We start from the raw sequence: 14,509 nt of genomic DNA, 5'->3' as shown, positions 1-14,509 counted from the left end.
GAACACTTTCCGGTTAATTCTGTGTGTTTACATCTACTTGCTTGTTCTAGACAACTTCGTTCTTTGACCGAAACATCGTACGATATTGCCTTGGCAAATACTTTATTCCGGTTCAAATTTGTCCGCCGGGAATGACGTCCATGCATAACGTCTCATGTAGTTATCTATCTTGCGCCGCGTGCGGCGCTTTACAATCTTTGCCTTTTTAGAGCATACAAGCAAAGAATATTAGGCAGGTTTCGCATTTTACGAATTACTGATACCGATACTGATACGTCATATGCGTATTTCGATATCCGCAGACTGTAAAAAAAGTTGTTTCGCGCTTTGACAACGAAATACGTGAATAGAGGGCGCTTTACTATGTAAATATTATGATTGCATAATAATCGAACGTTGCATGTAATAATAATCGAACATATTTTGATTGTGTAAGTATTACTTTAATTATGTTATGTTGTGAATATATAATGTTTGCATTCAATAAAAGGATCATATATTATAGTTATTGTGTATGCAGTCGATTTTGGTGACCGGTCTCAACACCAAACAAAGTCATTAGCCTAGGCCCCTAGGCCCAGCCCTCTCGATGAGCCTGAACGACGATCTAAAAATAAACCAAACTTGTCAAATTATGTTTATTTCTGTACTTAGTCTATTGACAGATTGTCTAGGCTTTGGTCGTGTATTATTTTAAAATACCCATGTTATTTAACCTTTACTAGACCTAGGGCCAGGCCTACACAGTTTAAACTATTTTAATGTGTGCTGTGTACTAAATGAGCTAGTAGTAGTACTAGGCCTAGGCTAGGCCTAGCTAGTTGTGTAGATAGGCCTCTCTCTAGGCGGTAATTCCTCTAGGACTAGCCTGGCTACTACTACTAGTAATACTACTTTCTACATTTTTTTAAAATTTTAGTATTTATGGCGAAGTCCAGAGAAGAACGCGAGTTGTTAAAGCTTGCTATTGAAAATGATGATGATGAGTTAGTATACTTTCTAATTTCTAAACGACCCGAATCAACATTTCGTCATTTCACAAGATTCAATATTAATAATTTGACAAATTCTCAATGTATTAATAATTTCAGGTATGTATACAGTACTTTATTTATTTTTTGTACTCTGTATATTAAACATGCAAGTGATTTAATTACTGTAGTAAGTAAATGTAATGTAATGCGACATTTATATAGCACTATTTCATGAAGATCAGAGCGCTCTTTCCATATCATTCTTCTCCCCTAAGGATACCTTCGTGTCTGCAACACCAAGACTGCCTTCAACTGTCCAAAAGTAACTATGTATTGAATTCAAATAAGCTAAATTAATTCCATTTCAGATTTGACAAGCACATGATTTTTCAATTGGCCAATTCACTGAACTTGCCAGAGAAAATTGTCTGCCCGAATAGAACAGTTGTGTACCAGGTCGATGCACTCTGCATGCTGCTCAGAAGGATGGCATATCCAAACAGATTGTCAGACCTTGAATCATTGTTTGGTCGCCCGAAGAGCACCCTCTCCTTCGCCATTTCGAAAACATTGGACATCATACATGATAGATTTGGACACCTGCTAAAAAATCTCAACAATGCATGGTTTAACGGCAGACTCCAAATATACGCAGACAAGATAAATGAAAAAGGTGCCCCTCTCAAGAACTGCATTGGGTTCATAGATGGAACCGTGAGACCAATATGCCGGCCTACTCACAATCAGAGGGTGTGCTTTAACGGGCACAAACGAGTACATGCACTGAAATTCCAATCAATTGTAAGCCCGGATGGCATGATTTGTAATTTGTATGGTCCTATGGAGGGAAGGCGCCATGATTGCGCTCTGCTTCGAGCAAGCAACATAATGGAGTATTTTGAGACAGACATGCGAAGGGATAGAGGTGGGTTACCATATTGCGTGTATGGTGATCCAGCCTATCCAATTAGGGATTATATCATTTGTCCCTTCAAGGCAGCTCAGCCATCACCGGAAGAAGAAATATTCAATAGAAGAATGTCTAGCGTAAGGCAATGTGTCGAATGGCAGTTTGGCAAAATCATAGCTAACTTTGCGTTCCTAGATTTTAAAAAGAATCTGAAGATTTTTCTTCAGCCTGTAGCCAAGTACTACATTGTAGGTGCTTTGTTGACAAATTGTCACTCTTGCTTATACAGTTCACAAACATCAGAGTATTTTGATCTAGAACCTCCTACTTTGGAAGAATATTTACAAAGATAATTATAATTCATAACATATTGAATTGAACTAATAAAGAAGAAAGACAAATTGTTATTTCAATTTTACAATTTATTTAGTACAAACTTTTGTACTGGAAGTGGTGATAAATAAATAGTACATATACTGTACTATATGTGTCTTGAGGTGTATGTTACAACAATACATAACACAAATAAATAAATATTTATTGTCTTTAAATATTAAGTATTAGTTTAAAGATGTATTGTCCCCCCAAAAACATGAAAAATGAAGATTAATAAAATCTGAGTTTGAATAGGTCATTTTGTAGTTTTAACAAAGTTAATCACTTCCATAGAAAAAAAAACCCGAAATATAATGTTTTCACTTATAAAATAATAAAATAAGCGATTAAATTCAACCAAAAACTTGACTATTATTATCTTTGATACAAGTTACATCGTCTAGTGCGCGTCTGCTGCGTTTGTGTATTCTAATGTTCATTCGCGCATCATTCGCTGATGTTCATTGTTGTTCCACACCCGGCCTCGCGCGTGCAGCATTATACAAAAGATGCATAGAAGATTAGTTTAGTTAAGTTCGATTCGGAAACTGTAAAACAACTATTTTAATTAAAATGATGTCACAGATTTGGAAAACGTCTCCGCAATTTTTCATATGTTGCATTCTTATCATTGCCGAGTGTGCTTCATTTACTCAAGCACAGCAGGCGTTTGGTAAATTTGCAAATTCTTCTTTAGGGTTAAAACGCAATTCTTACTCCGTCGTTACCGATCAAAACAGCAACGTTACAGAAGAAAAGAGTGGCATTAAATTTACGAAAGATGTATCTAATGGAACGCATAGCCGGCATAAACGTTATATTCAGAAAAAATCTTACTGGGCAAATTGGGGACCATGGAGTGAATGTTCTGAGAGCTGCAGTGATAGTTATCGCACCAGAGAAAGAGGTTGTCGTAATAATGACGGTGTAGACCCAGCTACCAACAGAGAATATATGTGCCCAGGAAAAGGTCAGCAAGTTAAAACTTGTACAGATCCCTCATGTCCAGATAAAGGGGAGGTAGGAGAATCCGAATATGACAGGTTGAAACGTATAAGCGATAAAAGGAATTCGGCGGCACAAAAGAGATGGGTAAAACGCGTGTCAGAAATCAGAACACCGCAAGACGGAAATTTCTATAATTCATACAAGAAGTCATACATTCCTTGTAAGTAATAACCTTTCAGGCAGCAAAACAAATTACATTTTCACACGTCTAATCAAATGACGTAAGAGCAATAATATCGTGACAATACAACGATGTTATTGCTTTTATTGATCATGAAGTCATTTGGTAAGATTTTTAAAAATACAGTATTATTATTTATCAATAATGACAGCATAAAAGATTATCCTATAGGGCCTAGGCCTAGGCCTAGGCCTAGGCCTAGTTCAAAAACAAAAACTTTTCCAATTTATTTTGTTTATGTAAGAACAAAGGTCATATACCATGGCCGCAGTCGCGTGCTCAAGTTACGCCCGTATTCTTAAACTGTGGCCGTATTCACCAATCACAGTTAAGTGAGATATTTCCCTTAAATCCTAAGAATTTCCCTTAAATCAAGAAAATATTAAGGGTTTCACTTAAGTGGTAGGCTATTCACAAATGGTTTAAGGTTAAGGGAAACCCTTAACTTGGTCTATTTTCCGCTTAACTTTTAAGGGACCTCAGAGGTCCCTTAAAAGTTCCCTTAACTATTCAGTACCTTGGTTGTGCTGACGATTCTGTATGTGCGAGTACTATGGCCCCAGTCTAGGCTAGGTAGAGATGCTAGGCCCCCTGTTGGTCTGCTTACTAACCGGCCTAGGATTCATGTTTGGTTTGAGTAGCATCTAGGCCTAGACCTTTTTTTGCTGATCCCCACCATACAAATTAGTCTATGCCTATATATTCATTTATTTGTTTTGTTTTGACTGCCATTATTTTCGTGGAAGATGGCTTCCATTTCGTTGTAATAGAAATTAGCCCCATTCTAGTAGACTAGGTAGAGATGCTAGGCCCCCTGTTGGTCTGCCCAGTAACCAGCCTAGGATGCATAGGCCTACACAGAATGTTGGTTTGTTAGTAACATCTAGGCTAGACCTATTTTTCTTGATCCTCATACAAATTAGTCTAGGTTTAATATTCATTTACTTGTTTTTGTTTTGACTGCCATTTTCTTTTTATTGATCATCGTCCATACACTTTTCTCTTCATCCTCCCCGTCCCCCCAACCCCTTACTCTTTTTTAAATATGCAAATTAGTTTTAGAGAGGAAAGTGATTGGACCATAGGGGAATTAAATCCTCTGTGATTGGACAATGGGACAACTCATGAATATTTATGATTATTTTTACCCTTAAGTTTTACCCTTATATTAAGTGTTTTCCTTAGGTAAGTGAATCCCTTAACTCATTTGTGAATACCCCTTAAGTGTTTCCCTTTGTTAAGGGAATTCTTGAATTTTAAGGGTAAGTATTTCCCTTAGCCTAAGTGAGATTGGTGAATACGGCCACTGGACTTTAGTCGTAGTTCGAAGTTCGACTTGAAAAAGTCGTAGTTCGGGCTATTACTTCAAATTCGATTCATAAATGAAGTAGGCCTAGGCCTAGGCCTAGGCCTAGGCCTAGTCGAAGTTTGCAACTCGACTAAAAGCTCGACTTCATTAAGTCGAACTGCAAACTTCGACTACTTCGTTTTTTAATCGAATTTGAAGTAATAGCTCGAACTACGACTTTTTCAAGTCGAACTTCGAACTAAGACTAACGTCCGGTTTAAGAATACGGGCGTTAGTCGAGGTTGGCCTGATTTAGTCGGCGATTTAGTTGAAGTTCGGTTTATGAATTAAAATAACGTCATTTTTAAAGTTTTAGCTCGAACTACGACTAAAGTCCGGTTTAAGAATATAATATATATATAAATTATTGTTTTATTATGTAGTATCCCAAAGGACTGGCATCTATGGGAATGGACAACTAGTGTTAAAAAAAGGACAGATGACAGGTGGTCGATGGACAGTTTGGATGTCATGGGGAAAGTGTAGCAAGACCTGTCTTGGTGGCACACGTGAAAGATATCGTACATGCATGACACCGGATATGAAAATCTCACTAACTTGTCGTGGTGAATTCTTAGAAAGAACTGATTGCGAGTATGTAACGTGTGCAGAAGCAAAAGAAACGGCGAGACTGAAACGTAAGTAATATGAATAATGTTGTGTAAGATTGAACTTTCCTACTAAAAAACACATTGTATTAATAAACTAAAATAAAAATTACCGAAATTAAATAACGTTAGGACCGGACGTAGAACTTTGATAAGGACAATACCTATCGTGTTCCACTCGGTGAATTTGTTTGCGCGAATCGAAAACATCAGCTTATACGCATGCGTATTCATGTTTGCGTCTTTTGAATCCCTTTCTACGCATGCGTATAAGCTGATACTTTCGATTCGCGCTAACAAATTCGCCTAGTGGAAAATAGGCTTGACATGTTTTATTTATTTATTTCTTCTTTCAAACGCAAATTAGACGTATTTTCCTAAATTATATATAAAGTTTGTGTTTGAAAGTAATACACATAGTTTGTTAATAGAACGATGAACACGAATACATCTTGAAATACATTTGTTTCTTAAATCATGTACATTGTAAAATAAAATGAAATTCATCCTCAACAATATTATCTTTACATGTTCTCTTATACCTTTCTAAGCCTTCCCATCCCCCCTTTTCAATTTCAAGCTCTAGTATCCCTAAACGTAAATTAGTCAATACATTTCTTTGTTAAAAATTAATGATATTGGTCAAATGATAACTTTAAAATATTTCTTTTCTAAAAAGAGAAAAGAAGCTTAACTTAATTTATAGTTTTTCAATATCACATAAGCTTAACTTCGAAGTAAATTCTTTCAAAAATAAACTTTTACCATTAACACATGTAACAAAATATAACTAAAACCAGTATAAGCAAGGCCATATACATGGCTGCAGTCGCGTCCTCAAAGTTAGTGACCAACCGACCGACCAACCGACCGACCGACCGACATAGTGGCTGTAGTAAAAATAAAACTGCTTGACCTGTTGTGCCCAACAATTCGCATTACGATTACCTTTTCTAAGTTGAACCTCATAACACCTCAAATCTATCATGATCTAAAGTAATAATAATATGTAACCCCTTTAACCCCAAAAAAGTGGTAATCTACCTTTTCCAACTTGCAATAAATATCTGCACAACTTAGCTTTTTTAATATTGTTTGTGCTGTCTGATATTCCCCAGATTTCGCTTCCATGAGTTAAAATAGGAAGTTTTCACATCCAAAATATGGTTCAAGTAGGCCCTAATAACTATTTTATTTTGTTCTTTTTTCAGAGTCATTTTTTCTCCCAAATTTCCACGGTTTGGCTTAGATAAATGTAAAACTAGAAATACTTACCTTTAACAAACTGTTACAGCACGAATGTAGGCATATGTTATACTTATATATGAACACTTTTGCAAAATACGAGGGATACTTCTTTTCGAACTGAATGCTGTATATTTTGTGAATTGTTACTAAATTGTACGTTTGAGACACCTTGGTGGAAGCGTAGAAATGTCCCAATTCGTAGACTTCGTTAAAAATCAATGTTACAACAATTCATGTACAATTTTTCCCGTGTTAATGCCTGTAAGAATGGTATTTGTTGTAGAATTTCGTCTGTTTATAACAACTGTGTTTGTCAAAACCCTGAATTAGATATCTTTTGTTGTATCTTTTCTAAGTATATTATTTTCCATGAATTAGTTAACACTGCTGCCAATCTATAGATTATAAATTAGATTAATTTGTAGGCTTCTCTTTTTGTTATTTTTATGTGTGTTTTTTTATTTATATCTATATTTTCATCATGTAATTGTTGTATACACTGTTGGATGTGAAAAAGAATAAAACACAACATTTAAAAAATACAAAAGAAATTCCATGTCAACTTGACATATTTTGCCAACGAGGAAAACACGATCAAAGATGCGATCAGAGCACCGTTTAGAAGACAATAAACAATTAACTCTAAAATTAAAACGATAAATATTATCATCGTCCATCCAACCTGACCCAACTAACTCTTAATCATGTTTGTCTTTGTCTATTATACTTCTGTTCCCTTAGTTTATTAATTTCTCGAGAAAAAAGAGCATAATACGACCTCACTCTATACTTTATTGTTGTTCTCATTTAGGATTAAAACATAATCCCATACCGTCAATGAGTGGTGGACCATCTGATGAACTGTTGAAAAAGATCATAAGAGGAGAAAAAATTGATGTCAACTGGGGGAAGTGGGGTTCATGGGGAGGATGTTCTAAGACATGCGAGACTGGAGAACGAACACGCTATAGGATGTGTAAGACACTCGAAGGAGAAGTTGCCCCTGGTTGTGAAGGCAAGGAGATGGAAACTGGTAAATGCAATGCAATATCATGCAAGGAAGGAAAACGAAACATATACAGTGGATTGGTATTCGGTAAGTTAATTGCGTAAAACAATTTTTACAATTCTTATTGTTCGGCTTAATTAAAAATTTAATTTTATCATTTTTGTTTTCCTAATTATTTTGAAAAATTATAAGGATTAATCTTCCATGTTCTACCCCTCATTTAACGTTTTCCATTGACGATATTTCTTTCAGAAATAAGCAGATCCATAATATATAAAGAGTTACGACATTGGGTTAAAGTCACATGATAACACACTAGAGCAAAATGTGTCAAAATTATCTCCACTAATGCATGTAAAGTATAGGAGAAACACACTATTTTAAAAATTTTTATTTAAAAAAATTTAATTGCAAATTTGATGTTTCTCGACGCACGTAACTAAAGTTGTTCGTAATGCTTGAGCACGCGCAGATCGATTTGTTTACCAAGTGGGCGGAGCTTGTGCATTGCATGTTGGGAAATAGCGTTAAAGTTAACGTTTACGTGCTCCTGCGAAAGCTCCCTATTGTTAACTTTCTTTAATTTCGTATATTATTTATCTTTACCCTAGACTTTAGTGATTCAGAAGGTGTCAAAGTTCGTCAAAAGACATCGCCCAAGACAAAGAGTAGTCCTGACAGCCAAGGAGACGCTCCTAAACTTCCACCTATCGCCAGTTCACCAAGGAAGTCTTACGGTCCATATAGCGCAGGCGATGCTCCTAAGGTTCCACCAAAATACAGCACCAAGAGTAGGCCATCAGGTCCATATAGCCAAGGAGATGCTCCTAAACTTCGACCTATCGCCAGTTCACCAAGGAAGTCTTACAGTCCATATAGCGCAGGCGATGCGCCTAGAGTTCCTCCAAAGTATAACGCCAGGAGTAGACCATCAGGTCCATACAGCCAAGGAGATGCTCCTAAACTTCGACCTATCTCCAGTTCACCAAGGAAGTCTTACAGTCCATATAGAGCAGGCGATGCGCCCAGAGTTCCCCCAAAGTATAACGCCAGGAGTAGACCATCAGGTCCATACAGCCAAGGAGATGCTCCTAAACTTCGACCTATCTCCAGTTCACCAAGGAAGTCTTACAGTCCATATAGCGCAGGCGATGCGCCAAGAGTTCCTCCAAAGTATAACGCCAGGAGTAGACCATCAGGTCCATACAGCCAAGGAGATGCTCCTAAACTTCGACCTATCTCCAGTTCACCAAGGAAGTCTTACAGTCCATATAGAGCAGGCGATGCGCCCAGAGTTCCCCCAAAGTATAACGCCAGGAGTAGACCATCAGGTCCATACAGCCAAGGAGATGCTCCTAAACTTCGACCCATCTCCAGTTCACCAAGGAAGTCTTACGGTCCATATAGCGCAGGTGATGCGCCCAGAGTTCCCCCAAAGTATAACGCCAGGAGTAGACCATCAGGTCCATACAGCCAAGGAGATGCTCCTAAACTTCGACCCATCTCCAGTTCACCAAGGAAGTCTTACAGTCCATATAGAGCAGGCGATGCGCCAAGAGTTCCTCCAAAATATAACGCAAATAATTAGAAAAAATACCATTATAAATACAACTTACAAAATTTAAATATTTATATAAAATAATTTTGATAAATATCTTACACAGGGTATAATACAATAAAATGTGTGTGATTCGTTAGTAAAGAATGTTCAATATAATACAGTAATTGCATTTTAATAGCTTCATAGCTAATATACTATAAAAAAATAAATTCTTCCTTTTCATTATTTCTTTTTATTTGGTTTGTTCTAAAAAAACACTACTACAGATTTGGTCAATAGTTGTTACAATGCTTCCTGATGAAATACTGACGGTATGTATAAATTAAAACCATACACATGATATAATACATATAGTAGGCTATAGAGGTAAATACCTTCTTTAGATGTTTAAAACAAATAGGTATCATAGCCTATCCTAGGCATTTCAATCTGAATCAAGTGTGCCTATATGCCTATTCTAGCTATGGCTAGGTCTGGTGGTACAAATAATATCATTCGATGAAAGCATGGAGTAAAGAATAATAATAATATTCTTTACTCCATGATGAAAGATAAAAGGTCATTTTATTCTCACTCGGCTATCTTTTATTTTACACCTCTTGAAATGATTTGTACCATCACACTCATAATTCAATCATTAATAATTTAATAATATTAAACGGACGTGTGATATTTTAAAGTGATTTAGACCAAAAAAGTACTTAAATTACAGTACCTTTAGAACGTTTGTATGATTTTGATTAAAATGGGGGAACAACTCTACAATCAGTTTCAGTTGCCAGGCAGCGTTCCGTTCGTATCGCTTTAGGCCAAAAGAAGCAGCCAGAGCCATATATAAAGAGTTATGACTTTGAATGGAATAGAAGCCATGTGTCCAACTATTCCTATGTAGAGTATGGAGTTGAGTCTTTTGTTTTGAAAATGTATAACGTTCAAAAGGCTTTTAAAGGCGAATTTAATATCAAAACAATCAATTTGTTTAAATATTTTTGTTAAAATAATAAAAAAATTATAAAGTTACTGCGAACATGATTTAAGGGCCTTTCACACCTGTTCCGGACCGGAACCGTGCCGGAACAGGTATGGAAGACCCTTAAAACACCAAAAATAGCGATTTCGGAACGGCTCTGGCTGTGCGCTCCATGCACGCTCTACGCGTGCGCGTTTAGTTTGTACAGAGATTCTCTATAGTAATGTATTGATTTAACATTTTGTTGTTTAAAATCATGTTCGCAGTAACTTTATGATTCCGTTATTATCTTAACAAAAACCTTTAAAGAAATTGATTGTTTATATTAAATTCGATATTTAAAGCCTTGTGAATGTTCTGCATTTTTAAGCAAATTACTCTCGACTCCATACTCTACATAAGCATAGTTGGACACAAAGATGGCCGGTGTGCACCATATATATGGCTCTGTCAAAAGCAATAGTATAAAACAAAATATTTTCCAAACGCGAAAAGATTTTTTCTTCGTATACGAAAAAATAAAAAAAAGTACTATTAAACGATCGTTTAATAGTGCATACTATTGCAAGCCATGTGACACACATTCGTCCAATCAAATGACAGGAATGTATTTAGGTGTTGTATAATACTGAATATTGAACGCCATGTGTCAATCGTCATTGACAGAGCTTTTTCGATCCTGGGACTTAAGTTATGGTGTGGAAAAGTCTAACCTGCTTCTGCTTAATTTTAATCGTCTTCATCTCATTTTTTTCCGTAATTTTATTAATAATAAGTAATTTTTATCTGCTGGTTAATTATTTGTATTGAAAAATTTAAATCGTAAGTTCTTGTAATGTACGGCGCTCTGGGGCCGGATTTATCAAACTTGCTTCTTAGCAAAAAAAATCGTCTTCCTTTGCCTTAAATCCTTGATCTTGCTAATTAAGTCAGATTTATTAACATATCTACGCAAAAATAGGCCAATTTTCTTATTTTTGTCTTAAAACTAATACGAACAACACCCTGCCTTAACATTTTTTCCACTCGACGTAACGATACGGCGAGTAGTTGCGTTGAATTTTCAAATCGTTAAAGTTAAAAATAAATAACGATAGCGATGATCTGATCAAGCCAGCATGCTAATATTTAAACATTTTTACGCAATCATTCATAGTTTCTAGGTTCTCCTATTGTTTGGCTTAATTAAAAACTTAACTTTAAATTTGTTTTTTAATTATTTTGTAGAATTTTAATAATTCTTCCATGTTTCGATACCTTTTGGAAGGTTCTCGACGCACGTACCTAAATTTGTTTGTAATGCTTCCGCACGCGCAGATCGATTTGTTTACAAAGTGGGTGGAGGTTTCGCGTTGCATGTTAGGAAATAGAGTTAAAGTTAAAGTTTACGTTCCCCTGCAAAAACTCTCTATTACCGGGTCTTTTACCCCTGTTCCGGCACCGTTCAGGCGCCGGCAAATCAAATCAAACGTCAATGTTTCGTTTTTGGACGCCAATGCGTCACTAAATATGCGCGTTGAAAACGAAACGTTCGATTGGACGGAACCGGACCGGAACCGTGCCGGAACAGGTGTGAAAGACCCGTAAGTTTAGCAAGTTTAGAAACGATTCGCATACAATTTACATATATAGGCAAAGAACTTATAAGTTCTTTGGCCTAGAGTCATGGTGTGCGTCTGCGTTTAGTGTATTCTAATGTTCATTCGCGTATCATTCGCTGATAACGTTCGTTCTCACCCGACACCATGTGCAGCATTATACAAAATGAAAAAGATGCATAGGCCTAGGCCTAGGGGTTCGGAAACTGTGAAATAACCATTTATTTTAAATGATGTCAAATATTTGGAGAAAGCTTGTGAAACGTTTCATAATATGCATTCTTGTCATCGCCGAATGTGCTTCATTTACTCAATCACAGCAGACGTTTGTTAAATTAAAAAATTCTTCCCTAGGTTTAAAACGCAATTTTTACTCCGTCGTTACGGATCAAAACAGCAACATTACAGAAGAAAAGAGTGGCGTTAAATTCACGAAAGATGTATCTAATGGAACGCATAGCCGTCATAAACGTTATTTTCAGAAAAAATCTTACTGGACAAATTGGGGACCATGGAGTGAATGTTCTGAGAGCTGCAGTGATAGTTATCGCACCAGAGAAAGAGGTTGTCGTAATAAAGACGGTGTAGACCCAGCTACCAACAAAGAATATATGTGCCCAGGAAAAGGTCAGCAAGTTAAAACTTGTAGAGATCCCTCATGTCCACAAGAAGGGGAGGTAGGAGAATCCGAATATGAAAGGTTGTTACGTATAAGCAATAAAAGGAATTCGGAGGCACGTGATAGATGGACAAAACGCGTGTCAGAAATCAGACCACCGCAAGACGGACATTTATATAATTCATACAAGAAGCCACCTCCTAGTAAGTAATAACCTTAGATAAGACTAGGCCTAGGCCTAGGCCTGATATTGCATTTTCTCGAGAACTACTTGTCCAAAAACTTATTTTTTTGGACAAGAAGCAAGGGTTATAATCTGTGATTTGTAATTTGAAAACATAATTTGATTTAATATGAGTAGCATTGTTAGTCAAATGATACTATTGTTAGTGGATAATTAGTTTTTTTAGTACCAGCACATGTGTTATTTATTTTTATTTCATGCCTATCGTTATCGTCCTAGTGTAAATTGGCCTTAAATCTAAATTATTTCAGAGAACAAGGTATCCTATAAATTATTGTTTTATTATGTAGGATCCCAAAGGACTGGCCTCTATGGGAATGGACAACTAGTGTTAGAAAAAGGACAGATGACAGGTGGTCGATGGACAATTTGGATGTCATGGGGAAAGTGTAGCAAGACCTGTCTTGGTGGCACACGTGAAAGATATCGTACATGCATGACACCGGATATGAAAATCTCACTAACTTGTCGTGGTGAATTCATAGAAAGAACTGATTGCGAGAATGTAACGTGTGCAGAAGCAAAAAAAAAAGCGAAACAGAAACGTAAGTAAGATTCACAACCACGTCACGATCTTAACATTAAATAATTGAGACTGTTGTCAAATCAATGAAATAAAAATTACCAAGTCCGGTAGAACCTGGGCCGTATTTGGAATATCGGATGTTGTATAGACGTTTCAGAGCGTGAAATAGCGTAATGATAAGATATCAGACGATTTAATGTACTTTTAATTATGTTATTATTGTAGAGTCATCATGTTTACCTCCTATTCTATAATTGTATAATATTGTAGTTGTTTTCCTAGTTTTGCTTATAAATAAATGTAAAACCAGAAATACTGACTTTGTTTTTAAAAAATGTTATGGCAAGAAATAGGCCTACCACATGACCAAAGGACTTAAACCTATTGATTATTACGATACTTTTCTAAACGTTAGATGCCTATGGCAAGGTCATGAGCTCTTCATCCTGTTTTTAGATTGCCTTGGTGGTAAGATCTAGAAAATAAGCACATTTGAACTTCTTGTCGAGAAACTAAAGAGGGTTTCAGATAGGAGTCTTCATTTCAAATTGAATGATGTAAATTTTGTGAATTGCTACTGAAATTATAGTACTTTTCAGACATTATAGGGAAAATGTAGAATTGTAGATAAAAAGGTACTCATACAAAATGCAAGAAACTCGAATAAAATGTATGAAAACACGGAAAATACTATCAGTCTGACACAAAATTAACTTTTATTTAAATACACATGTTTGTATATTGTTTGTTATATTTCTGTTCCTTTAGTTTAGTACTCTAAAAAAAGACCCATTATATCTTTACGTACAGTACTTTAATCTTTTCATTTAGAACTAAAACATAATCCCATACCGTCAATGAGTGGTGAAGCATCTCAGGAACTTTTGGAAAAGATCCTAAGGGGAGAAAAAGTTGATGCCAACTGGGGGAAGTGGAGTTCATGGGGAGGATGTTCTGTGTCATGCGAGACTGGAGAACGAACACGCTATAGGATGTGCAAGACACTCGAAGGAGAAGTTGCCCCTGGTTGTGAAGGCAAGGAGATGGAAACTGGTAATTGCAATGCAATGTCATGCAAGGAAGCAAAAGAAAACATATACAGTGAATTGGTATTCGGTAAGTTATTTTCAACAATTTTTAACAATTTTTTTGTGTCAATCATAAGTCGTCGCTTTATTTGTCAAGTCGTCGCAACTGATGCATTTGTTAGTGATCATAATAATTCGTACCATTACCCTGTAAATTGTTACTGTTTATTGTAATCGTCAGACAAATTTTAAATAAAATGTTTCATACGAGACGCTAGGTTATTTCAAAGCATTGTTAGCTT

At 36.1% G+C, this 14,509-nt stretch overlaps 3 protein-coding genes across 3 annotated transcripts; all 3 read left to right on the top strand.

Moving 5' to 3' along the window:
• Positions 1–383: 383 nt before the first annotated feature.
• LOC144858778 (uncharacterized) lies at positions 384–2,481 on the top strand. Its single transcript, XM_078714892.1, has 3 exons — positions 384–431; positions 920–1,091; positions 1,343–2,481. The coding sequence occupies exons 2-3, from the start codon at positions 925–927 to the stop codon at positions 2,235–2,237; spliced, it is 1,062 nt and encodes a 353-aa protein (XP_078571018.1). The 5' UTR covers positions 384–431; positions 920–924; the 3' UTR covers positions 2,238–2,481.
• A 349-nt stretch (positions 2,482–2,830) lies between these two features.
• On the top strand, positions 2,831–14,459 carry LOC144835545 (semaphorin-5B-like). The gene is made up of 5 exons (XM_078690626.1): positions 2,831–3,414; positions 12,603–12,612; positions 12,944–13,198; positions 14,011–14,295; positions 14,449–14,459. Exons 1-5 carry the CDS (start codon positions 2,833–2,835, stop codon positions 14,457–14,459), a joined length of 1,143 nt encoding a protein of 380 aa, XP_078546752.1. The 5' UTR covers positions 2,831–2,832.
• LOC144858760 (uncharacterized) lies at positions 5,187–9,316 on the top strand. The gene is made up of 3 exons (XM_078714865.1): positions 5,187–5,434; positions 7,464–7,748; positions 8,273–9,316. The coding sequence occupies exons 1-3, from the start codon at positions 5,236–5,238 to the stop codon at positions 9,247–9,249; spliced, it is 1,461 nt and encodes a 486-aa protein (XP_078570991.1). The 5' UTR covers positions 5,187–5,235; the 3' UTR covers positions 9,250–9,316.
• Positions 14,460–14,509: the final 50 nt, after the last annotated feature.

The sequence above is a fragment of the Antedon bifida genome, chromosome 2, assembly GCF_963402885.1.
Source record: "Antedon bifida chromosome 2, ecAntBifi1.1, whole genome shotgun sequence".
Lineage (NCBI taxonomy): Eukaryota > Metazoa > Echinodermata > Crinoidea > Comatulida > Antedonidae > Antedon > Antedon bifida.
This window is presented reverse-complemented; position numbering and strand designations above follow the sequence as displayed.

What these genes read in the sequence shown, in the direction of transcription:
- LOC144858778 (XM_078714892.1), top strand. Translation starts at nt 925, where the DNA reads ATGGCGAAGTCCAGAGAAGAACGCGAGTTGTTAAAGCTTGCTATTGAA. An exon ending in CAATGTATTAATAATTTCAG is followed by an intron (nt 1,092 to 1,342) that starts GTATGTATACAG and finishes ATTCCATTTCAG; the next exon opens with ATTTGACAAGCACATGATTT.
- LOC144835545 (XM_078690626.1), top strand. Translation starts at nt 2,833, where the DNA reads ATGATGTCACAGATTTGGAAAACGTCTCCGCAATTTTTCATATGTTGC. An exon ending in AAAAAAAGCGAAACAGAAAC is followed by an intron (nt 13,199 to 14,010) that starts GTAAGTAAGATT and finishes CTTTTCATTTAG; the next exon opens with AACTAAAACATAATCCCATA.
- LOC144858760 (XM_078714865.1), top strand. Translation starts at nt 5,236, where the DNA reads ATGACAGGTGGTCGATGGACAGTTTGGATGTCATGGGGAAAGTGTAGC. An exon ending in AGAAACGGCGAGACTGAAAC is followed by an intron (nt 5,435 to 7,463) that starts GTAAGTAATATG and finishes GTTCTCATTTAG; the next exon opens with GATTAAAACATAATCCCATA. An exon ending in ATACAGTGGATTGGTATTCG is followed by an intron (nt 7,749 to 8,272) that starts GTAAGTTAATTG and finishes TCTTTACCCTAG; the next exon opens with ACTTTAGTGATTCAGAAGGT.